Below are 27565 nucleotides of genomic sequence, written 5' to 3'. Positions count from 1 at the left end.
CATTTTTCATCATGTGTCTTTTCATCAATTTTTTTCTACTTTTTAACCCAGCACTTAACATTTATGCATAAGTTGCTTTAGGCATTGTATAACCCATATTCTAAGAATGTTGATGGAAACCCAAAGGAGAATAAACTCATAAGTGCCCTTTCTTCCCACACCAATTCTACCTTTATCAGTCTTCTCTCTTAATTAGGGGATATTAATTCAGAAAGCACATGTCCACAAGAATGCTCAATTAGAGATAATAACAGACCCAGAAATGTCTTTGTACAATCAGAATATTTATTTATTTACCAAACCTTCAATATGATCCTGTTGGACTATAATTCATTTATAAAAGTTATATATGTATTGACTGTCAGAAGCCTGCTTTTTGTCTCTTATCATTTTAACAGAAAAGTAGCCTTGTGTGGCTGTAAAATTTAGCAGTTCTTTGAGTTCTACTCGAGGCAAAGTTGGGATAAGCTCATCTTTATCATGAGCTAGTCTAGGTCAGAAGACCATGGGACTGGTAACAGGTATCTGAAGTAAAGCATCTAAATAATGGGAGGAAAGGTCGGGGTTAGTGAGATATGGTACTCAGGGCTTCATCTTTCAGCTCATCTGCACATCCCAACATCCAGTGATGGGATATCACTAAAAAGTTGTGGTCTGGGTAATCCTATAGTGGATTAACACAGGAGGGTATTATATCATGGGTGTATGAATCACTTATCCTTCAACCTAATCCACAGCTGACCACAAGGCAATAGTTATCCATGTCTAAGAATTAGGCAGGTATGAAATCACAAGCCTCTCAGAGTCCAGGCAGAGTCAATGCTTAGTAATTTGAAATTTTCTACATCATCTTCCCTCTGTTTTCCAGTTACATGTTATATTGCGGTCTCCTAAAGACCCTTGGCATTAATCTCTCTGTAATTTGTTCCTGTGCTGTGTCTTGGAGGCATTTGGTGGTGACCATTCAACTGAAAAATATTGCTTTGTTAGTTTAAAGAAACAACTCTCATCACAGATTTCCTTTCGCCTCCCTTAAAATGGTCCCTATCAGAGTCAATTCCTGGTGATCTGCCTAGTATAACAGAAAGACCCTTCTTTGTCCTGAAAATGTGCATATATATATATATACATATTTTTTTTCTACACACATGGCTGTTATGGGAAGTCTGCAGACTTAGACATCAACAAGTCCAACAAGCCCAGGACCCTTTAGTCCTTTGATGAGAATAGCCTATATTTAACAACTGCAAATTTTCCATATGCTAGAGAAAGGCAAGAATGAACTTCCATGTCCGAAAAGCTGTGTGCGTTACAATAATCATCTTTATTTTAATTCCTTCAAATTAGTAACTTGCGATTTAGTGTTTTAAACCACGGAATGAGAAGTCCCTGTTCACAGAATCTGGTCATATTTTACCAACATAATAGCATCATGGCAAATGATGTCTCTCCCTTCTCTACACATAAAAGCATCAGAGGGCCCACTTGCAAGTGGCTAGCCAGGGTGGGCGGGGCCTGAAGCCCGTTGCTAGGCTGCCTGAGTGGTGTTTCACCCAGAGGCTGACAGCAGGAGCTTTGGTTGCTTAGCAACCAGGTCCTCAGCTATAGCATTTTCCTTAATGAAGGTTTTTCACAATTCTCTGTGTGATTACCTCTGCTGAATATCTAGGCGCATTACCTCTGAATTACCAACTCATTCCTCTTGATTAAGTACAATTTGGCATCAAAATGATTTTGTACAACGTTGTTCCAAGTCTCTTCACGTTTCCCTTTCTATTAGAACCATTGGCTGACTTGGTGGTGCTTCCAAACACTATTTTTTCTAGCTGTGATTTTGTACTTGAGAGTTACTCCATAAACATACTGTGGTTTTAAAGGCATTTTAGGTCATCTTCAGGAACACTGCATGTGAGTTAAGGGCTAAGATCATAGTTCCACATTCCATTTGGGTCTCAAAGTCATAAGTGAAAACATGTCCTTCTAGAGGCTGTCACCTCAGAACAGACTGGGAACTTTCTTATCTCTCATAGTTTGCAAAAAGAGAGGAGAGAGGAGATAAGTACTTGGTATGGTTGATTTCTTGAAGGCTTTTCTACATGGCATCTCTGATATAACCTGGATAGCATATACAGAAAAACCTTTCATGGAAGTTTGAACTGTTGTTTGTCAAAATTGAATAAGACTGACACTATTTCATCTATAATGAACTGACTGGACAATTCAGACTTTTACAGCATCACAAAGATGCCTCAACACCATCAGGCTTTTCCCAAATCGGTGAGTTAAATTGCATTTTAACATACAATTATTAAATGTTCAACTTCAGGTTTTCAAAAGTAAAGTTTGTACACCTTGGCTCCTTGACAGATACCTTTGTCTTACCAGTTCTTGTAAGTGTTGACAGATACCTTTGTCTTAAGAGCTTTTGTAAGTGTTTACAAACTTGCTAAATATCCTTTAGAATTTAATATCATAATAGTCACAAGGCATTATATCATTTTATTCCTGATTCTGGAATTTTTATTTTCTCTATCTTTTATAAAGATTCACACTAGAAGAAGATATACAAACCTGCCCTTCCTTTTTTTTAACTACCATGAAAACACACACATGAAACAAATCCAAAAATAAAAACAAAGGCATTGGATCTGAATTGCCCTCTTATGTAATAACTGCTCTGCTGCTTTTAGAAAATTTGTAGCCCACCTTCAAATTCTCAGGAGCCTTATGGTTTTATGGAAACAATATTGTCTTATGGGACTTACGGGAATTCTTCTGAACATACAGGGATTCTTTAAAAAAATCACAAACATGCATGTGGGTTTGAGGGATCATTGTCATAGTTTATTGCACTGTGGTTTGTTCTGAATGAAATATATTTTCCATTACAAAATTCTAATCCTACACATAGACCTTACACAGGCTCGCAAATACATGAATAAATACTCATAAAAGTCAGAAATTCCATAGTGGTTACATTTTATCTGCAAGCCATTTGAGGATTTGTGATGTCAGAATCTAAGGTATGTAATAAATGTGGTTGACGATCTTGGTTTTGTATCAAAACCACCCATGGAGCTGTTACAAAATATAGGTGTCATTCCCTCACTGCCTAGAAGCTCTGATTTGATTGTTCTGGGTTTGGGCCTTTGAACCTGTTTTATTTTATTTTCTTTTATGTTTTTTTGGGGTAGGGTCTTGCTCTGTCACCCAGGCTGTGGTGCAGTGTTGTGATTGCAGCTCACAGCACCTTTGACCTCCTGGGCTCAAGTGATCCTCCCGTCTCAGCCTCTTGAGTAGCTGGGACTACAAGGCTCATGCCACAAGATTGGCTAATTTTTAAAATTTTTTTGTAGAGATGGGGTCTTGCTACACTACCTAGGCTGTCTCAAACTCCTGGACTCAAGCAATCCCTCCCCCTCAGCCTCCCAAAGTGCTGGAATTACAAGCATGAGCCACTGTGCCTGGTCTGCACCTGTATTTTTAAACAGCTTCCCGAGTCAGACTGTAGAAGCCTGACATGCAAGAGCTTCCCCAAGGTTCACTGATGGTGAGGGTGAGACATGTGCACGCTCGGATGGGTTATGACATCCTCTTGCTCATACGTACCTGGGTGGTGGCTGTTGAAGTAGTGCTGCTTCTTGATCCCCACATCTGTTGAAACTGTACTCTGATTTCTGCAAATGTTTCAATGATAACAGCAATAAACACGTTCTGAAAAAAATCACAAACCACATTTATCAAACTCTAAGAATGACAAAGCGGAGGGCAACCAAAACCAAACCGAAGATCTGCAGAACCATCACAGAACATAGACTTTCTTAGCACAGTTCTCCGCAGTACCTTCACAAGCCAGGCGAGGAAGAAAATGAGAGTGATGAAATAGAAGTAGGAACGCCAACGGGGGAAGCTGTCAATTGCTCTGTACATGAGGAACACCCAACCTTCCTGCGAGGCGGCCTCATAGACGGTGAATATACTGGTTCCTGCCATGATAGAGGAGGACAGACTGAGTCACAGTTGACTTCTGAAATAAGAAAGCATTTTCCAGAAAAACAATCCATATTTATCCACACTCATTTTTTCAACGACAAAAGCTCTTCAAAAATTGAAAACAGTAAAATGTGAAACATGCAACACATTTTACTGTTCTCACTCTTAAAATTTTAATAAAGTTGTTTCTGACTTCAAGTCAGGGTAATTTCAATATCTCTAGCAATAAAATAATTTGATATGATACCTTTAGCTGTTAAATGCAACTAATAATGTGGAAAAGGAAATGAACAGTCAAACCCAGTATGTATAGGTATAATTTAAAAAAGGATATGTACCATTTAAGCTTGCCACTTGGAGCCTAACACATTCAATAAGGTGAAAAGCACCTGCTATAGTTTTAACCAAAATGAAAGAAATGGCAGAACTGGGTTTCATTTGAAATCACTTTTTCATAGGGAGAGTAAAGTGTCTCAGGCTCCACAATTAATATGATGGAGCTTGTCTTTGGATTCCATGGTGTTACCGAACACCAAAATGTAAGGCAGTGAATTGTCAAATAGGATTTGTATTTTCTGGGAAAATTATCTCTTAGAAAGGACTTCTAGTCATGGAAAGAAAGGAAAGTTAAAAATATGTGGACAGATTTTTTAACATTGGCTAAGAGAACCTAAAATGCCATGTAGGGAAAAGTTATGTTTAATCCTAACAACACTATGAGATGTTTTACAGATGGGGAAACTAAAGCACATAAAGTTAAAGTGACTTGTCTAAGGATGTAAAGATAATAATGAAGGGAACTGGAATTAACTCAGTCATTCTGGTACAAAGCCCCACACCTCCCAAATGTGATGATATCTTGTCTCTTAACAGCCTTGCTGTAGTTAGTTTCTCTATCTGTAAAATGGGAAATAACAAAGACTTTATAGTGTTGTGAGGATTTAATGACTTAATTCCTATAAATCATTGGGTAGGTTCTTAAGATATTGCAGGTATCATGATTATAAAATTGAAAATAATTGCTCAATATGCTTTTGTGAGAAAACACACAAACATATACCACTGAAGTTGTTTATAAAATAAATATATGATGTTATTCATAAAACTGGTAAACATTTGTACCTCAATAAATCCTACTTCTCTAAATAAGTTTTATTATTACAGAATATAAAACCAATCTCCACTTGTATATTTTCTAATTACATAGGAATTTAAACTAGAATGTGCATATGACCAAGTATCCAAGCTAAGAAGAGGGTTTTGCACAAGTTGGGGCCGCTTCACTGTTTCTTTGAGCCTGTGCACAAGAAAGCAGAATCAGAGCATCAGCGAACACCAATGCAAGCAGAACAGAAGGCAAGCCCAGCCGCAGACTTGAGGACAAGAGAGAAAAAGAGGCTGGAAAGAAAAGCTAAGAGAAAGAAGCAAAGCATATTCCTATCACCTATTATGCGTTAATGTGTGCCAATATACTTTATATAGAATATAACTTCATAAATGTCCTGCCTCTCATTTTAAAAATCATATTGTGTACATTGGTACTGTAACTCCTTATCATGCAGCTGATATTTGTGAAGCATGTTGAGTTTCTAGGCTCTTTAACACACTTACATGCTAAGGAAATCTGTGTCTTATTAGTTAGGCAGACAGGGAAGTGGGCATGAGGGCAGATATTATCAAGACCATCTTACAGAAAAGAAAAGTGAAGGTCACTGGTTAATGAAGCTCTCCAAGGTGGAAAGTATAGAACCAGAAATTGAACCCATATCATCGGGTCATAAATTTTTTTTCTTTATCATGCTATTTATATTTTCTCTTGATTGAGACTGGAGCTTTAAAAAGAAATTGTTAATGGGTAGAAACATAGAGTTAGATAGAAGGAATAAGTTCTAATGTTCCATGGCAGAGGAGGGTGATTATAGTTAACGACAATGTATTATATATTTCAAAATAGCTAGCAGACAGGCCTTGAAATGTTTCTGACACATAGAAATATAAATGCTTGAGGTGATGGATATCCTAAATATCTTGATTTGACAATTATACATTTTACCCATAAAATAAAATATCACAGGCACCCCATAAATATGTACATTTATTATGTATCAATAAATATGTTCAAAAGAGATTATTTTCTCTTATTATCCTTAACACAGTTAATGTGTTTCTGAGGGATTACGATGGCTAAGTTTATTGTATATCAATCATCTTTAAACATAAAACCAATTAACTATAAAATAGTTCCTTTTGTTTGCACATCATTTCTTAAAAGTTGACTTTTAAGAAAAAGGTTCAGGGAAGAACAACACATACATAAAATGTCAACAGCAAACAGAAGCAATTGTTTTTATTAATGATTCATAGGTACTAACACTGGACAAAATCTTTGCTTATGTGCACTGGATATGAAACATATTTTTAACAGAAAACAAATAATTTATAATTTATATCCCTTCTTTTCCTCTAGGTTTTTGAATGAAAACAAAAAAGTGGCTACAGAAATCTATTATTATCTACCATTAAAGTTTAATAGCTGTACTAACTGAGCATTTTCATGTAAAATATGGAGCTTGTCACCATAAGATTCAATTTGAGAGGAACACTGAAAATTTTCCTCCCTCTCTCTGTCCAGATCTTTCTTAATTACATCTACAAGCAAGATGTCATTTGGAGTTAAGTAAAAAAGAGCACATTTAACAAGTAGCCTTAAAGCTTCCACTCTATTTTTTTTCTAATTGGACAAAGGAAAAAAGGAAAGAAGTAGAAACCCACAGTTCAGCTCAAAGAGAAGGGTTTCTTCATACAAAGAGGTGAGACATTTGTGAAAATATAACCAAAACACTCCCCAGGAAGATGCTGACTATGGAAAGAAATGTTTCCCATATGTGAACTGCACTGGGTAGAAAGGCTGTGAAGAAGTAGCAGTTACAAAGGCAGAGGCAATGGACTAAGATGGTCCTTCCTCATCACTTTTCTACTCCCAGCTTTGCCAAATATAGCAAAAGAAATCACTTTTCAAAAATGATTTTCCAGTGGTTGACCAATATTTAAACTGACAAAAATCAAATATATGTTCCTTTCATTTTCTTTGGGAAGTGGAGGACTCTCAGAAAGAAACTGTAGCTACTGAAACGTCTTTTGCACAGTCCCGCTCTCGTTGCTGGCCCTGAACTGCTTCCCTCTGACCCTCTTGGCAGACTCCTGGGCTGCCCAGCTCAGCTCCTCTCTGCCCTCAGCTACACTAGGCAATGGCCCTCAGTACTCCCAGAGAGCCTCCCATTCACCTATCTCATGTCACTCATCATGCCGAATTCTCTACCTTGTCTGTTTCCCTCACTAGGTGTGAGCACTCTGAAGTTAAAACTGTATTTTTCATTTCTGTACCAGATGCTGAGGAGCACTCAAAGGTTGTTGATGAATTAAACAATGATTTTGTAGCCTACAGACATACGAAAGCATTTCTCAAATATTTGCTTTCAATTAATTCTTCCTCAATATTAATACTGCACAGATAATTTGGAAACTATTTTATAGTGAATTGACTTTGTTTTGCCGATTTTCAAATTTCTCTTAAAACACCTGCATGCTCATATACAAACATAAGAACCCATCCTAAACACACAGAAAAGTCTTCATCTACTGTTTGATCCAACATGGAAAATTTCTGGAAAGCACATTGATTCACATAAAATATTTTTTCTAGATGCACTGCAGAATATTTGTAGTCCATTTTAATTACAGAACTAAAATTTCTGGCTAAACGACCATATTTTTGTTAAATGAAAAATGATGCTTGACAACAGCACCTGGGAATATAATGCATTAATTTTTTAGAGAACAATAAGGCCTGTTCCAAAAATATCCCTGGAGAGCTCTTGGAATAGCACTACTCTCTCAGACCCTAACCTCTCAAGGCACAAATTAAGGCTGTGCAAGAAATGCAATCACAACAATGATACTCATGATAATCAGTTCTCCTGACTTCATTCTTTCTGACCTCTTCCACTGGTGGTTTGAATTTATTAAATAAGAAGATCACAGGTCTACATTTAGAAGATAAATACTAACCTTGAAACTTTCTACACACTTCCTGTATTGAGAATGAGTACAGGATTTTTTTTTTATAGCTCTGAATGAAATTATATCCCCATCTGTTTTGATTACCTTTAGGATTTTATTGACTGTCTTGCGCTCTTCTGCTGACTCTTTTCCCATGAAAAAAAGAGGTGAGATATTTGTGTTTTGGGAGTACTCCCATTTGTTTCTTCTAGTCTCAGGTTACATAACCACATTGTCATTCCACTCTCAAGTGAGAGGGTCATAAAATTGTGATGATAACTAGCAACACACTACAAACCTGGGGTCCTACCACTAAACCTCTCTCCAAACACAAACCACCTACAGTACTATTCTAACGATGGGAATGCCTGAGCTACCGTGATGGAATTTGGAAAGTTAGAATTGGAGACGTAGGCCTGAGACAGTGGAATAAGAATGAGTCAGTACCCAAGGGCTTGGTCTGAATAATCACCTTCACTCCCACACTCAGAGTTTTAAGCACAAAGAGGATTTATTTTAAGACCATCCATTTCTTTCTCTCTCCCAGTGTTTGGATCCTCAGCAATGTTCTTGAACTTTAACCCCTCCAGGGATACGGAACACACTACCTTCTGAGGCAGCTCCATACCAGGTAGCTAAGCGCCCATTCACTGTATGTTGCCAGGCCTCAGTTCCTTTGGGAATCTCTCTTGGCCTTGCAAGGCACAACAAGCTATAGGAGTCTGCAGAATTAGTCCTTGCAGCCCCTTTGAGTGAATCATCCTTTGTTTTACCCAGGTCATCCTGCTATAGGTGCTCGTTTTCTTATCTGGTCCTTTAACTCCTCCAATCTGATCTACTGTTTATGAAATTGGCCTGATTTTCTGGCTTCACTTACTGTCTGGGAATAGAATTTCATCTGCGGTGAACAAAATGACAACTTTCTTGTTACTCAAGATCATCAGTTTCCCTCAGACTTTTCTAAATCACTCTTTCTGATCCTCCAGCTGACATCTGATCAGACATCACCCTTTTCAGAGAGAAGCTGATTGACTTTGTCTTTGTTAAATTTCAGCTTGAGCATCCCCCTCAGTTGGAAGGGAAAAGAAACTTACATGTTACTCAACCACTACACATGGATGACTATGCTGTATCAGTGTCTCAATGAACTGTCTACTGTCAGTCAGTAGACTTAACTGTGGAAGTGTACGATCCTTATCCTAAACTCCAAATAGATATTTATTTGCTCAACTACAGTTGCAATGACTAAATATTCAATCCTGAATGGTGGTCAAATAAGAGCTTGATATTTACACACGTGCATGATTAAAAGTACAGCTTGCTCAAGATGGGGTGGGTTGTGCTATACTGGGTTTTATTTTATTTATTTTTTGTTTGCATATATACAACTTGTCCTAATCTCCAGCTATTTTTTTTTTTTTTTGAGATGGAGTCTCCCCCTGTCACCCAGGCTAGAGTGCAGTGACTTGATCTCAGCTCACTGCACCCTCTGCCTCCGGGTTCAAGTGATTCTCCTGCCTCAGCCTCCCCAAGTAACAGGGACTACGGGCACATGCCACCATGCCCAGTTAATTTTTGTATTTTTAGTAGAGACAGGGTTTCACCATGTTGGCCAGGCTGGTCTCGAACCCCTGACGCCTTGGCCTCCCAAAGTGCTGGAACTGCTCCATAGGGCAATATTCTTATTAAACTGCAGAACTAATGAAAAAAGGGAGCTATGAATAGTTTAAGAGAGAAATTGCTGAAGCTACCCAAAATGTAAGTTTGGTACTAGTGACATCTGCAGATGGATGATGCTTTAATGGGAAGGTCTGTCCTGTGCCTTGCAGGATGTGTAGCGACATCCCTGACCTCTACCCACTAAATTTCAACAGCCCCTCCAACCCCCAACCAAACATATTCGTAGACATTGACCAATGGCCCCTGTTGGAAAAATTGCCCAATTGAGAAACACTTTTCTAACTTGACAGCTTTTCTGATTCTTCAGCTTTTGTCCTGCAGTGCCTAGCATAGGGTCTAGCACAAAATTTATTTTAAGTATTTTTGAAATGAATCTCTTCACTTGAGATCAAAGGCGAGATTTAAAAATGACATTTTATTCTTCCTTAAAGATTTTTGAAGGTTAAAAGCCTAGCTCCTAAGACATCGCTTGTTTGTATAAAGTATTTGCAACACAGTGGACAGCTCTATAGTACCATTACATAAATTTTTATCATTTTGCTGTTTTAACAACTAGGCACTGCAAAGAAAAGCTTATTCCTTCTTAAACTTCCTGCTATGTAATAAGATGATTATATACATGCATATCTTAGAGTTTGGGGGAAGGGAGACTATCTCTGCTTGCAGAATGAGCCGTTACAAAAGTACATTAATTAAAATTGAAAAAGAAAATTAACATATTTTGAATGAAATAAATAGTGCAAAATTTTCCCGAACGAAATTAAATGACTACCTTCTGAACTGTCCAAAAACAAACCACACACCCGGTTTTTTTTTTTTTTTTTGGAAAGCTTTCAGGTTTTTCTTCTGAATCAAGATGAGATATTCAGTATATTCATAGAAAACACATAAGAAAACAGACTAATTCTTAATCCATGTTGATAGACTCTGGTTCTGTCTGGACCATGAGACAGATAATACAAACTTGCAAAACAGTTCAATGTTTTCTACAATGAAACCTAAGGAGCAGCCACCAGATTTAGAACAAAGTGGCTGCCTCTTCAATTCAGCTACAACTTGCATTTGAGGTCACTTGTTGATGATAAAATCTATATTGAAATTATTATTTCTTTTGTTTTTGGTGAACTCTCAGTTTCTCTCACCCTCTGATAATCTCTTCACTCAAATATACCATCTTTTATGCAGATTTTAGCCACATATTAAAAAAATATTTTAGCCAACGGTCAGTAGTGAGATTGACTGTAACTTACTATAACGTTTTTCTTCACCAAATTTCCCCACACCATCTCAATACTTTCTTCTTAACTGAGAGCTGGTTGGTTCTGTGGTAAGAGTAGATTGTACCCCAACAGTAGTTATCATAAAGTAAATGTATTTAGGGTGAGATAATTAAAAAAAAAAAGCAGCAGTGAGGGATGTGTACTGTTAAGGTGGACATCTGGACTCAACACAATGAACCTTTGTCACTGTGGCTGGATGATCCACATACATGAAATAAGATCATGTGGATCAGCAGACCAGCAATAGTGAGAAAGGTGTATTCTGAATTGCAGAGATTTATTAAACAATGAACCAGCCAGAATTAAATTACCTGTGAATAAATTACTAGTGAATAAAACCTCTGTAAATCATGTTTCCTCTCTCCCACCCACCTACCTTCCACACTCCCTCCCTCCCTCCCTCCCTCCCTCCTTCCTTCCTTCCTTCCTTCCTTTTCTCTTTCTCTCTTTCTTCCTCTCTTTTTTCTTTCTTTCTTTCTTTCTTCCTTCCTTTTCTTTTTTTCTTTTTTTGAGATGGAGTCTCCCCCTGTCACCCAGGCTGGAGTGCAGTGGTGCAATCTCGGCTCACTGCAGCCTCTGTTTCCCGGGTTCAACCAATTCTCATGCCTCAGCCTCCCAAGGAGCTAGGATTACAGGCGTGAGCCACTATGCTCAGCCTCACAAAAATATCAGTATTTTCCCCAATAGACTGTGCTGTAACATTGTGCCTATAATAATAATCTTCAACACAACTTGTCCACAACTCAACTCATGTGCTCCACACACCCAGCCTGAGGCTTGCCATGTGGCAGATCAAGGTAAAAAAACAAAACAAAGCAAAAACCACATTTTTTATTTGCTATTCCAGAACATGGAACAAACACAAAAGGACTTTTTTATTATAAATGTCTTAAAACATTTATAAACTTTATGTTTTTGAGCTACTTTAATTATGATTTTGGTTTCTTTGTTTTTTTACACTTAAGCACTCTTTTGGCACACCTTGCCATATTGGTAAAAATCACTTTGTTACCTTAAACCATACACATGTTTACATATATCTTCTAAGTTAATTTTTTATAAGTAATAAAGAATCATAGTTGAAATATGTTTCTTCAAATATAGAAAATTTCTTAAGTTCCAAGTTCTGAATGGAAAATACTCCAAGAAAAGGAGAGGTGAAGGCTTTCACTATAGTATTCACAAATGGAAAAGAAGTGTTGACAAGCCGGATGCTGACATTGGCAGGAAAGTGTAGGTACTACAGCAGAACAGTTCCCAGGACGCTCAGTCTACATGCCAACTAAAGCACTCCCCGTCTCCCTGTGCTTGGCCATTTCCAGGTAGGCTGAGAGTAAGGGTAGCAAAGAAATCATGTCAGACACCTCTCGGCCTGTGAGTCAGCCTTCTGCCTTTGAGGAGCAGTGATGTCAGGTCAAAAGAGCTTCTCGGAAATGTATTTTCCATTAGTTGTCTTGAGAAGAAAAGAAAGGCCAGGTGCAGTGGCTCATGCCTGTAATCCCAGCACTTTGGGAGGCCAAGGCAGGTGGATCATGAGGTCAGGAGCTTGAGACCAGCCTGGCCAACATGGTGAAACCCTGTCTCTACCAAAAATACAAAAATTATCCAGGCATGGTGGCATGCACCTGTAATCCCAGCTACTAGGGAGGCTGAGGCAGGAGAATTGCTTGAACCTGGGAGGCAGAGGATGCAGTGAGCCGAGATTGCGCCATTGCACTCCAGCCTGGGCGACAGAGTGAGACTCTGTCTCAAAAACAAAAAAACAAAACTTGAAGACAAGACAAGAAAAAAAAGACCTACACTTTGCCACAGTTAGCTGTCAGTTACAGTTCCTAACATTCCAATCATCCATTACTTCTTACCTAGGTAATCTGTATGTGTCAGTACACCCTGGACCTCAACTTCCATGGATGCACTAGGGCAGTGATGATACTGCTGGTCACCACTAAGGCACTAAAGAAACGTTAATTAGAAGCTTTTCAATTGTCCTAAAGAGTAAGCAAAATATGTCATACCAGCAATATGTTTCCTCTTAGGGTCTTTTAGCTTTGTCACCCATATTTGAAAGATTTATTGGAAAGAAATCTTTTCAAAGGAAACTAAAGCAAAAGGGCTAGAACTTTGCATAATGTTAAGGTGATAATAGTTATGACATAAAAAATTCATAATAGTCCAAAATCAGAACCAAGTATTTGGCAAAATACTAAGATATTTTCCTCCTATTTTGAGATAGGCACATAGTTCATATCTGCACCATCATACACATTCAATAAAAATAAAAATGCAAAAATTAACCATAAGGTAGACCTGGTCAGTCTACCTCAGAATAGCTATAAGAGCAATTATTTATTTATTTATGTTTAATAGGTAGGCTGAAGGATCTAGTGAATAATCTCAGAATAAAAAGATCAACCAAGATTGGAAATAAATAATTGACATTTGTTTATAAAGGCATATTACAATCCAATTTTTAAAAATCCAATTTAGATGTAAGTGGGAGGAAAGAAACATACCTGAGTGATAGTGACCAAATGTAATTTAAAACTATATGAGATAACAAATGCAAATAATGTATGGAATTAACTAAAAATAAAGTTCTTATTTGTATTGCGATAAATGCCAAATTTACACTGAATTTCATCAACTTAAATATTAATAATGCAACACTAAAAGCAAAGATGTGTTCTAGTATCATTTGTAATAATATTACAATTTAATGGTTAAAACTGAATAGACAATATTAACTAACTGCTAAAAATTTGAAGCTATACATGGGGAAATTTTCTTATACCTTCACATTTACATATATGAACAAAATATTCACAGAATTTTTCCTGTATTTGCTATCCACATTCTTCCGTAAGCTTCCAATGCCCAAAAACACGTTTAAAATTGAAATTTGTTCAACTGGTTTAGATTTTTTTTCCAGTGTGCTTCAGATTCCGGTTTAGATTTATTAAGGTTACACTAAAATTAAAAATTATTTTTCATGTATTAAAAGTTATGCTACCAAGAAAGCTCTATACTGTATATTCCTACTTTCCAGCATTTCTAATGTAGACCAGAACTCTACAGAGGTGAGAGAAGAATGTGAGAAAATTGTAATCGATTAACTTTTAAAACAGTGTTGATTTCCAGTTACTTTCAGTGTGCTCAGCATTTTTCTTGTTGTGAAGACAGGATTGATAACTTCCAAGGTCTTTACGAGCAGAAACAGAAACCAGAAGTCAAAAAAGCTTCGTTTTAAGACATAGATAAAAAATACTACAGATAAATGAACATATTTGATTAAAATGAGTTTTAAATGAATGTCTGCAAAGACGTGGTTCTCTGCTTACATGTGGTCTAGTCTGCCTGGTCACAATTTGGCTTATGCATCACTAACAGTATAGGATGAAAAGGCCATCATTAGCACCAAGGGAGGCTGAGCTGTGATGAGGCGATTCTCCTGGTGGACCCCAAGTCACTATGTCAGAATAATACGTTATAAGTCATCTTCCCCACCAACAACTTTTTCTATTTACATTTTAATGTTTGCCTGTTCTTTTCTGCTTGATTTTAACAACTAACTGCAAGGCAACATTAGATACAGAAAACATACTTATAATAGAACAGTGGCGAAGGAGGAAGGAAAACGGTCATGCATGGAATATGGTTCAAGTACCCATTACATAATAGCACAACAAACTTAATCAAAGCCAGAGAGCTTTGGGCAGCTGTGATCTGGCCTGCTTATGCCTGGAATAAAATGTCTTTCCGCGCTGTCATTAGGCACATTGGCAAGCCTGCTGCACCAGGCCAGAGCTCATTTGGCCAGCAATCATACCTTTCTAGCAAGTATCTGGGCTAACGACCTCAAGAGAGCAATCAGACACTTGCGCTGTGGCTGATGGAATAATACTAACTTGCTATTCCTGACTGGGAGGAATACAGAAAAATCATCCCTGGAAATGCTAGCTCAACTCTAACATGCAGAGAAATATCTTTGAAATATGGAGCAATTGGCAATTATTTAAAACTTTAAAAGTATTTTATTTAATTCACTATTCAGAAGGTATGACACACTGTTATTTTTCATCAACCAATGCAGGGTATTCATAAGTCTTTCTGTAGCGTTTGTATGTATGTGTTCGTCTTACAAATCACTCTGCAGTCAGGTGTTTGAGCTCTAATGATCTCCATTTAAAGTCTGAGGAAACATCTAAAATGATTTTTATTTGAATTTTTTTGTACTTTAATTTTTTAATTTGAAGTACATTTATTTCAGATGAAATGACTTTTACTTTATTATTATGTTATGATTTTTATTTTATTTTTAAATTTACTTTAAGTTCTGGGATACATGTGCAGAATGTGTAGGTTTGTCACATAGGTATACATGTGGCATGGTGGTTTGCTGCACCTATCAATCAATCTAGGTTTTAAGCTCCACATGCATTATGTATTTGTCCTCATGGTCTCCCTCCCCTTCCCTCCCACCCCCTGACAGGCCCTGGTGTGTGTTTTGTTATTTTTTAAGACAGGGTTTGGCTCTGTTACCCAGGATGGAATGCAGTGGTGCCATCTCAGCTCACTTCAATCTCCGCCTGGGATTACAGGCGGATGAGGAGCTGGGACTACAGGCACTCACTACCACGCCTGACTGATTTTTGTATTTCTTGTAGAGACCAGGTTTTGCCATGTTGCTCAGGCTGGTCTTGAAGTCCTGAGCTCAAGCAGTCCACCCACCTTAGTTCCCCAAAGTGGTGGGATTACAGGCGTGAGCCACCACGCCTGGCCTGGCCTGGCCTGGAATAATTTTTAAAGAAAAAATTATTATTGTTTGTTGATAAAATCCAGCATTATATATCTGACAGTTTCTATGAACCTCTGTACTAGATTTATTCAATAAGATTGGGAATGAGAGGGCAGGTAGGTCAAATGTCTCTTATTGGGACATGAAGAAATGGAGCTGAATGTTGTATCCAACTCTCTTATTTGGTTAACTTGGTCACTTTCTGCCTTCTCATCACTGGTGGTTACTTACTGGTTGGAAGGAAATAAGTACCTGCTATGATAGTTGTGTTTCGTAATTCTCTTATACTTGAATAAATTTGCTATTGCCTAATGGACACTTATAAAATATCCAGCACAAATCATTGAAGTTAAAGGGGCACAAGGACATTTCATCATCTACATAGACATTTTAGTGAGACGACTCTTTCATTTGGCCTATTTAATTTTTCCAGCCTTTTAACCCTTATGTTTTGACCTAGAATTCTTGACTACCTCTTACTGTAAAAAGAGACAACAATCAAAAGGCTAATATTCAAGGTTTAATCTTATTTGCATGACAAATTCGAGTCCAACAGTACCTCTTGTCTCCTTTTATCTCAAAGCTTTAATTTTAGGGAGGCACAGATTCTGTACAATGTAGGTGATACCATTGCTTATCTCATTTTATTGGAAAAATGCAGTATTTATAAAAGTTTGTCCAAGTTTTAAAGTTTAAAGTTGTTTATCTTTTTGTCCCTTTGTAGATTGTAAACTCCACGAAGGTAGCCACTCTGTATTGGTCACCACCATATTCCTAGTGCCTGGGCCAGTGCCTGGCAGATAAAACACATGTATGTTAATCTGGACAAAACATAAAATGTAGAGTAAATGGGCAAAGGAAAGTAAGAAAGCAGAGAAAGGTCAGGGAGAGAGGCCGGTGGAACTATTCAAAGAGGAAACACATGTAAAAGGGAAGGGTGTGTTGGACCATGCGAAGAGCCACAATTATAGAGGTCAGCAGACTTTGAAAGCTGGCCAGTCTGCTCATCTGCCATCCTGGAGGGTCTCCAGGAGGGGACTATCCAGATTAATTTCCATGAATGGTGCCTGAGGCCAGTTGGTGACCCATACCAGCTGCCAGAGCTCCCGAGGCCGCAGACCTGCTTTGCTGACTAAGGATGCCCCAGGCCCTCATTGCCAGACTCAGCCACCTCCCTTGAGAGGCACTGCATTCCCCACATCCCTTCCCACAGTATCTCTCATGCATCACTAGCTCAATGGCTCCACTTGTCTCCAGACACTGGCTTCCATTTCCTCTGCAGATGCTCATTTCATGGCCTCATGTGACCCTTCTCCCATGTCGGTCCTCAGAAATGTGGGCCAGTGGGTTGTTTTACCCTCCATGTCGAGAAATCCCTCTAGGTCCACTCATGCAGGCACTGACAGAGCTGCTCTGGCCTCCCCTCTGCCCTACCCTTGTCCTGGTGATTCTTTTATATTAGTCCTGATGCTGGTTTTGACTTTAGAGCCACTGCTTGCGTAGCTTCAGTGTCTACATGCCATTTTCAGGAGGTGGGACACTGTCGTCCTCCACCTCAGCATCCCAAACATTAGAATATCACCACATTCATTAAAGTGTCTGAGACTTGTCACAAGTTGATGTAGGTCAGGCATGGCTCATTTAATCCTCACTGCCACCTTAGTACAAAGAACACCATTTTACTGATAAAAAAAGCAAGTTACGCCATTTGCTAAGGTCATATGGCAAGGAAGTGCTACTGTGAGTTGGATCCTGCCCTCCACTCAAGCTTAATCCCCTGTTCCTATCAGGCTTTCTTCATGTGGAGGAAGTTCAGGTGCTATTATCAGGTGCATTTTCTTGGACTCTGAGAACCCAGGCTCCTCCCTGCAGTTTCTGAGGTAAGGGGCAGGGCTCTGAGATGCCTTCAGTCCCTGGAAGAGTCAAGATTAGGCTGGGTTTGAAGTTCATGTCATTGCATGATTATTAACCACAACCAATAGACACGAGCATTTTGTTTGGGGCAATTATTGCTATGAACTTCTAAGTCAGGGCAAGGTCTCAGTTTCATTTTCCTTCTCCTATTATAGAGATCCTTGGGTGCTTAGCCCCTCTCTGTTGCTTGGAGTAAAACCTCATGTTTTGGGTTAGCTTCTGGGCACAGCAATGGTGGCCTGGGCCCCATTAGACAGCTCCAACCCATGGAAGCCACAGACAACTCCTGGCCACAAACTCAGAACAGTCATAATCTTGAACTTCCTACGACTGTCACAGATTACGCAGATGGAGAGAAACATCCTGTTACATGGCCAGGCCTTTCTCTATTTCAATTCTCTATCAACACACTGGCAAGTTCATTCTTATCATTCTCACATTAAAAATGAAAAGACTGTGGCTTAATGAGACTAAACACATCCCTGAGTTCACCCAGAGGGGATGTCTGGAGTGGCATTCCGATGATCCGTGCTCGCCTCCACAGACTACGTTCTTTCCACTCTGCCATGCATGTCTGAACTTTCTCAAACTTTTCTTGGCTTGGTTTTGAGGAATTTGAACAAATTCCTGTCTGGTATACTTTGTGAAAGCAAAAATTCTGCTTTTAAAATTAAACAAACTAGCCCAAGAAAAGGGAAGGGAGGAGGGGTGAAATTTCCTCTCTGCGTTTTGGATTAGCAATAGTTCTTCCGTGCTTCTGCTTGGGGTGGGGAGAACATTTCTCTGCCTTCTCTGTGCTCCTAGCTCCTCAAATGATTGTCTGACAAGAGTAGGTAAAGATAGTTTTAAATACTCTCAGAGTTCTAACCAAAATTCGAGATTTAAAATTTAAAAAGTAAGATTTTAATTATTTTCACTAATGTGTTAGTAAATCAGAACAATATAAAATTTAGCAGTGACTCTGGTTTAGCTTTTGGGTATACTGGTGTACCTTTTGGATATTCCATACAATTACTGAAATTCTAACTATGGCTTTGTTCTGTGTTACAAATGTAATCATTTGAGAATTAGAATATGAAATAGAGAAATTAGTTTATCAAAATAAATTTGTTTTGACTTCAACAAAGTCACATTTCACGGCTTCATTTTTGGAATATATTTATAATGGACTGGGCATTTTGTCCTTTGGTTATTTAAGCCTGTAGTAGATATTACTGCTTGCGACTCTGGACTCATTCTTCTCTTTTTCTTGGGCACATGGTTGCTTGGTGAGAGAATATGCTGCCTAGAATTTTCTGCAAGGAGGTGTGGCCTTGTGACAAAGTTCTTCCTGATGTGTGCAACTCCCAAGCCATCTACAAAAAACTCCTTCCCTGGACTCATTTTTCCCTTCCACCAGCTAGAAATAGAGAAGCCAAGGACAGACTTGGAGAATAAGTGTTGAGTATGGCAGAGATGCCACAGAGGCCTGCACTTTGGGATGACTTCATGGGCCCAGCCCATCCAACTACCCACATACCCAGGATAGCAGCTTCAGAAAGAAACCAACTTGTGTCTTGCTTGGGCCACTGTATTATGAGTTCGCTCTTTAAAGCTTCCTTTACCCCAACTATTACATAGACTAAGACTCAAAGTAGCTATGGCCCATGGGCCCAGTTCTCAGAAATGGCTGATGTTCACAAGGATGTCTGTTTGGAAAAAATATGCTAACTAAAAATTATTGATATGCAGACATTTTAGAATTTCATACAACTATGTGAAGCAGATTGGACAGTTTAAGGAAACAAAACAAGGCAAAGTTGCAACTGATGTCCGATAAAACAGCTCTTTTTTTCTCACAAAAGCCACTCTAGTAACCTTGGCCGAAGTTATTGGCATATCAAGACACAGAAATTCCCACTTCATACCTACACTCAGCCTGAAGAAAGAACTCCACCCATAGATCTAAAATAACAAGGTAAAATGTACAATTTAATGTCACATAAAGATTTGCTTCAGATTCTTTGAAATGTTCAAAGGAGATCGTTTGAACACGAGATTGTTACTTTTTAAATATAGGGTTTCAGTTTCATGACTAATGGTATGATTCAACATGGAGCAATAAATTATTTCTCAAGAAAAGCATTATACTTTAATTTGTCCCATTTCAAGGCTTTAAAAATCTTGCCAAAATAGTGCTATTTTTACCAAATAAAACGTTAAAATACAGGCAAAGTCTTAAGAATAATACACACACACATGTGCACATACACACACACATACACACACACACTCTCAACATTACTAAACTCAGACATACCAAAGAAATTGACATCCTTGAAAGGACTACCAAGCCTGCATCTTGTTATTCTAGGCAAACAAATATGAGAAATATTTAGTACTGGAATAGGAAGTATTTTGGCAAGTGATTGCAAGTGCTTTGAACTCACAGTTCATGATCATAAGGAATGGCCACCTCAGTGATATAAATCAGACACCACATAGTTTGATAGAATGTAGGGATACATTTCCTCATCTGTCAATCAAAGCATGCTCACTGGCCACTTCAGCACATCAACCACCCCATATTCATTTTGTCTATTGGCAAAAAATTCCTAAGACTGTCTGTCTTGATTTTCAGCAAGACTCTAGTGTAAAGCCTTGTGGTTTGAGTGAAATTCACATCATGTAACCAAGCTTTACCATTTCACTTTATGGAAAATATTTTCATCTCAGCCACTGTTGACTCTGCATTCTTGACAAAAATTAAGCAAGTCTCATTGATCCTTTACTGTGTCAAAGAAAACAATTAAAAAAACTGAGCATGTGTAGTTCTTACTATTCAATCACGTTTTCTGTTTTAACATAAAAAGTGAAAAAATTCTACTAGCATTTTCAATCTAATCACATTCCTGGAACTTAACATGTAATGAAACCAAGATCCTCATATTTCCCCTCAAACATGCCCTTCTGGAAGTTAATGGCAAGTCTATCTAATCACTGAGGCCAGAAGCTTTAGAGTGATCTTTTCCATTTAACACACAGCCAATCTCTTAGTAAATCCCATAAAATAAACATGTACACCATATTCAGCATCTTCTGTGACCTCCACTGCTACCACTTTTGTCCAAGCCACTGCCATCTCTCGCCTGGACTCTTAGGACAGTCTCCTCTGTCATTGCTTCCCTTGATTCTATTCTCTGGCCAGCAAGCAGAGTTGTCCTGATCAGTCTTGTCTCGCCTCTACTCAAAATGCTCCACGGGCTTTCCATCTCATTTAAAAGGAAAAACCAAGGTCATGACGTGGGCCTGGAAGGCTCTACACGATCCTTTCCTTGTTACCTTTCCGATCATATTCCTTTCTCTTTCTCCATAGCTTCATTCAAGACCTGTTGGCCTCCTCCTATGAGGAGGAGAGCATGGGGCATGCTTCCTTCTCAAGGCCTTTGCAAGGGCTATTCCCGCTGCCCCGCATTCTCTTCCCCAGAGAGCCATGTGGCTTGCCCCTTCCCAACTACTGCATTTTTCTTGAAGGGACTCCTTCATGGCCACCTTATTGAAACTGCAATTTCTGCTCACACCTTCCCCTCTCTTTTTGTCTGCTTTCCTTTTCTCCTTGACACTTATTACTACGTAGCATGCTATTTATTTTACTTACTTAGTTTCATTATTTCCTGTTTCTTTTGGTCGAATTTGTAAACTCCATGAAAGCAAGGATTTTTTTTTTTCTCTGTTTTTCACTGTTGTGGTCAAATGCCTGGTACATAGTGGGTCCTCAACAAACTATTTCTGAACATTGAATGAATAAAATACTTTCCCATATAATCAATTGACCAGGAAGGAAACTGATAGAAAAATAGTAAAGAAACACATTCACATATACTGGAAATAAAGACAGAACTGAATCAGATAATAGGATATTCACATATGGAATGTGTAAAAAATCTCATTAGGCATTAGCTAGCTGCATTAATCAGAGACCCAGAAAACGAACATATGAGTACATGTCAAATTTTGGGGCAAGGGCCAGACTAACGTAGGAACAGGTGGTATTTTCCTAATATGCTTATTCTATGGCAGATGGTGTCTATATTTTACAGCCTGAATAGTTCCATCACCATGAGTTCTCTATCTCTAGTAAAATACAATCATATATGGGGGGTAGCTATACATACCACAGCACCTCTTATTTCCACAATATCACCCACATAAACCCAGGAATCACTCAGTTCTCTATTCTCAGTATTCAAACAAATGCACAGAACAACTTTTCAAATGAATACAAAATGCAAATTACACTGATCAAAAAGAATTTCATGTCAAAGATCCTCCCACTAATAGGGCTTTGATTCAGCCTTTAAGTTTCATTAAAACCCAGCAGCAGCAGACTCCTGTACAAAGGCAGGTGAGCAAAGCTTTGTATTTAACGTGCCACTTGGATGCCTATGAGATCTGTTGGCTTGTCTGCATTGAAGTTCATACCTGAGAGTGTACTTGTTAGTTGCTTCCCACTGACTGGAAGAGGACAATGCTGGCAAGATGCCAAAGTGAAGCTGCCTGAACCTGAATGTACCTCCAGTGAGATGCTAAGGAAGGACTTTTCAAATGGAAACAAAAGCTTTACAAAGGAAAAGTGTTAACGCTGCAGAGAGGCTTTAAGAAATAAAACTTAATACAAAAGAAATAATCATTATTTGTTTAATTAATATGTTTAATCATTATTTAATTACTGGTAAATTAACAAATTGTAATACTAGAGAAAAATTGGTCACAATGAGAAATACGATCATATCAGCAAAATGCCAATGTGGTTTTAACTTTGAGAAAGAAAAATTGTCAAAATGATAAAATAATCATTAGTTCTAGAAAGTCTAGATAATCTGATGACCCTTAAAGAACAAAGTGGAAACTGTCAAGAGGCAGCAAAGACTCACGCCTGTAATCCCTGCACTTTGGGAGGTTGAGGCAGGCGGAACAAGAGGTCAGGAGATCGAGACTATCCTGGTTAACATGGTGAAACCCCATCTCTATTAAAAATACAAAAAATTAGCCTGGCATGGTGGCAGGCACCTGTAGTCCCAGCTACTTGGGAGGCTGAGGCAGGATAATGGCGTGAACCCAGGAGGCGGCACTTGCAATGAGCAGAGATCACATGCCTGGGCAACAGAGTGAGACTCTGTCTCAAAAAAGAAGAGATGAAGAAATGGTAAGAGGTCTAGATGGATTCACAGCTGACTACACAAGTTTATCTATACTAAGTTTCTATGTTGAAATTAGAAATTATGGCCGGGCGCGGTGGCTCAAGCCTGTAATCCCAGCACTTTGGGAGGCCGAGACGGGTGGATCACGAGGTCAGGAGATCGAGACCATCCTGGGTAACACGGTGAAACCCCGTCTCTACTAAAATACAAAAAACTAGCCGGGCGAGGTGGCGGGCGCCTGTAGTCCCAGCTACTCCGGAGGCTGAGGCAGGAGAATGGCATAAACCCGGGAGGCGGAGCTTGCAGTGAGCTGAGATACGGCCACTGCACTCCAGCCTGGGCGACAGAGCGAGACTCCGTCTCAAAAAAAAAAAAAAAAAAAAAAAAAATAAGGGATAAATTCTACATTGATTTAAGATATAAACAGCAGAAAACTTCCTTAGTAAGAATGTGTACACCACCCATTTAATATATACTCTCTCAAGAAAAGTCTTTAACAAAATTAGTCTATGCTTTTAAGCTTTTCTCTAATCATAAAGATTAATATCAAATAATCATTAATATGAATTGATCTAATGATGTTTTTTAAATATAGTAAACATAAACACTAGAAAGCATATACTTAGAAATACCAGATTCTTTCTAAGAGGGTCAAAATGAAACATCACTGCTGAGGTGAGTGTTCAGAGTTGGTAAGACTTGACCCTTTTAAGCTACCAAGCCTGTTTTTTTGTTCTTATCTAACATGCTCCTGATCTGTCCTGAGTGCCAAAATCTCCCCTGAAATGACCAGCGATGGGACAAGATATATTCCTTTCTTCCTTGTCCTCTTTCCATGTCATGCAGTGTGTTCAACTTGGAAGAGAACCCAAGTCACCCAATGCTCAAGTGACAGCTGTAGCTTTGAAAGGAATGAATCAAACTTAGTCTATAAACTAAGATATGTGGATCATACATGAGAAACCATGCTTAAAGTGTAAAACGCTATCCAATAAATGCTCTCCTCATCAAAACTTAAATGCCTTGTCTTCTTCCTCTCCCACACAGCAACAGATGATAATGATCTAATTCATCATGCTAATTAGCAAATAGATTAAATTATGTACTATCCCTCTCAGTTCAAACGGCCCTTAATCTAACTGAAGGTCACTTATTGCCTAGAGGAGTCCTGAGTAAGTACCCAGACATTTTATGTTAATCAGTGAGAGAGACCTCACTGGTTAGGGCAACCTCCTAGGATTCCAGATTTATTCTCCACATAGAGAGCATACTGGCACCACCCACTGTATCTAAATTACCTATTTATTTCACATGCTCAGGAACATTTTATTTCCACATTCATCTTTCCTGACTTTCTGTCATCACTAAAAATATTATGTGAGGTCCAGCAAAGAAAGTTTCCATTTTCTTAAGTTCAAACATCAAATTTTTCTTGGTTGGAAATCTTAGCCATCTGTCAGCACTACGATTCCCTGTAAAGAATATACCCTTTTATACCTGTACCCTGGAAAATTCTTTTTTAAATTTCTTGTATACATTGCAAGAAGAAAATTAATATTCAGTTTACATGTTCCTTGCTTTTCAAATGTTCCAAAGGTTGGGACCAGATGACCATCCACTCTAAACCTCACTAATTTTAAAATTATGTCTTCCTGTAGATTATCATAGAACAGATTTATAAGGAAAAAAATGCTACTGATAGGTANAAAATTATGTCTTCCTGTAGATTATCATAGAACAGATTTATAAGGAAAAAAATGCTTTACTGATAGGTACAGATAATTAAGTTTCATGATGCTAAATATAATGTATTTGATGTAGGTTTTAGACTGTTAAATGCCTTTTCATTTTTAAAATAAATCTGTAATTACATTGAATACTTAACCTTAATTTTTCCAGCTATTCTATAAATTCTTTATTGAAATGCACAGCATTTAATGTATTTCTTTAGCTTCATCTCCTCATCTTAGGGTTTTCTAAAAATTAACCAAAGTCAAATTTTGTTTTCGAGGGATTAAATGGCTTTCTATTTCCTGAAATTGTTTAGTCAAATATTTAGAAAGTTGTACTGAATCATTTAAATTTGTTTCCACTTATTTTACTGTACAAAAGATTTTTTAAGAAAACATAATTATTTGTATAAATAATAATGTTTGATATAGAAAATCTTTACAGGTGAGTACATACAGATAATTTTATGAGATGAAGGCAAGACGTTTTAGTCATAAACTAGACATCCTCTGGAAAAGGTATGAAAGTCAAGGAAGAATTTTGATCTGATTCACCCTCCTTAGCCATTGGCTTGCCAATCTCCATCTGAAAAGTGCACACCAAGGACATTGTCTAGAAAAGCTAATATCTCCCTTGTAAGCATCATTGGTTTAAACCCATAAGGTATGGTAACCATAGGGGATCCCTGATTAATTTCCTGTCGTACTGCTCAGAATGGCCTCTGTGATTCACCTGAGTTGGTCAATTCCATCTTCTAACATCACTCACGAGTTCCTCCATATAACCAATCAAACTACTCCTTTAGCAACTCCTGTGGCTGTATGGTTTCTCAAACATGGACGCCCTCTCTTTCCTTTCTTTTATACCCTTTCTAAGCATGGCTACCTCTACATGGACCAAGAGCCACTCTGGGAGCCTCAGAGATTTAGGAAGGTTATGTTTCCTCACCAGTGGCCCACCAGTGTTTGCTTTATTATAATGCTTACCTCTGCTTACATAACTCACATGAATGTTACATATTTACTCTTTATATATGCATAGATTATTCCACCTTTTTTAAAACCTTAAAACATTATCTACTTATTTTTTAATGCACTGAAATGCCAGTTCTTCTGGGATGACCCTGTGATAACTGTGATGACCCTCCCAATGGATAATTGGGAGATCCTTTCTTTGTGATTTCGTAGTATACAAAAGTACATTATTTACAAATATACTTGCTCAACTGGGTTTTAAATTCCTTAATCTACTCTATCCCTTCATTGCCCTTTTCCCATTGTCACAGGATCCTTAGGGTGTCACTTCACCAGGCGGAAACCTCTGTAGCCAGTGGCACCTTTGCCCAAGTTTTCTTGCCCTGGGTTGGGCTCGTTCTGCTCACCCGGCCTGGCAGGTAGCATTCGGCTTTCACCACCAGCCTGAATCCCACGCCTGCCAAGGTTGAGCCAGGTGCAGAGCGGCGAGAGGTGTATGAGTGAGTGAGCATGGAGTCTGGCCACTGTGCACAGCCAGACACGCTGGCTGAGGTGGGGTGGTCAGCTCCGGGCACCGGCACGGGTGCCAGCTCCCTGCTGTGGCTGGACCAGGCCTCCTGCAAGTGGTTTCAGGATCCCTAAGCATGAACATTATTAGAACACAGTGAAGCTATTGCATTTGGCATTTTCCATTGTCATCAGAAACTAATATTTCTGACTATGGGGAAATCTCAACTATGTGAAGAAACACCTAGTACTTTCAGCTATGGAAGCCCTATTTGACACCAATTTCTGAAAATGACTTCACTCTTGAGCAGAAAATGTAATTAATTCCAAGATATGCATACTTGATGTCCCTTTTATCCTTAATAGGCTAAAGAGGCAAGAATTATATGCAACTAAGGAAATCCACACTAGGGAACTTTTCAAGAAAGCACAACAATTACTGACAATTCACCAAGAGGAAAACCCTAGAACTCAAAACTGATGTTTAAATTTTAAAAAACTTTGTGGGTACAATTAAGCATGATGCATTTTAGAATAATTATGACACTGGGCAAGATTGTTCTCACATTTTTTTTAATGAAGAAGACTTCATTACAGCTGACAAGTGACTTATAAAACAGAAATCCCTGCCTACTCTTCAAACTCAATAAACCTGGACAAAAGAAAGAAAAGCCTAATAAACACCTACCTGTGGGTAAAGTGCTGCTGGATGTTGTTATGAGTTGAATGGACTGGAAATCATAAACTGGGTACTATTGGAGGGAAAATACCTGCAGCTCAAATGCATCTCAAGGGGCACATGAATGAGAGCTGCAGTATATTTCGCAGAATCTCTTAGCAGGACTGCAGATGAGCCCAGACAAAATGGAGGAAGTCCCCAAGGTACAGCCAGATATAGAAAGCGCTCAGAAACTCTTTCCTCTGTGGGCCACAGGGCTTGCCTAGTCCTAACCTGCTATACTCAGGGAACCTCATCATCAGGACCTCTCTGTTCCTCCTGTAGCCTCTCCTGCCTGTTGTTCTTGGCCCCTTAGTTTGATGTTCTTGCTCCCTCCTGTGCCAGACCTACTGATGGCAGGAGCGCTGATTTGACTCAACCATATATGCCCTCCAGGCTGGAGTGACACTTCTGAAAGATGAAAGCTTCCGCTTTAAACAATGAAATACTCAGAAAATACAATACCTTCTGAATCAAAGAGATGTTATCATAGTCAAAATATTGGCCTAAATAGACTTCGCTATATTTAATACCATGTTTTAGAAAATATGTAAACCATGATTTTGAAGTGATTTTTTTGGTCCATACATTCACATTTTCAAACATTTATGAAATGCATGTGTTTTACCTTTATAATGAGAAAAAAGGTAGAAGATTTTAAATCAACAAGTCATGTATATTTTATATATAGCCATTTGTTGCATAGAAAAAGGAATTTCTTATATATGTAATAA

General features: G+C 38.4%; 1 protein-coding gene across 1 annotated transcript in view; it reads right to left on the bottom strand.

Moving 5' to 3' along the window:
- The window catches only part of NALCN (sodium leak channel, non-selective), a 367606-nt gene that overhangs the window by 232409 nt on the left and 107632 nt on the right, over positions 1–27565 (bottom strand). Inside the window, exons 8-9 of the mRNA XM_017861705.1 lie at positions 3844–3986; positions 3610–3714 (exon numbers count right to left, since the gene is read on the bottom strand). Of these exons, the coding sequence (XP_017717194.1) occupies positions 3610–3714; positions 3844–3986 (248 nt within the window). The remainder of the gene's footprint in view (positions 1–3609; positions 3715–3843; positions 3987–27565) is intronic.

This window comes from Rhinopithecus bieti, unplaced genomic scaffold (genome assembly GCF_001698545.2).
Source record: "Rhinopithecus bieti isolate Rb0 unplaced genomic scaffold, ASM169854v2 scaffold_2254, whole genome shotgun sequence".
Taxonomy (NCBI): Eukaryota; Metazoa; Chordata; class Mammalia; order Primates; family Cercopithecidae; genus Rhinopithecus; species Rhinopithecus bieti.
The sequence above is the reverse complement of the archived record's forward strand: the minus strand, read 5'-3'. Positions and strand labels throughout refer to the sequence as shown.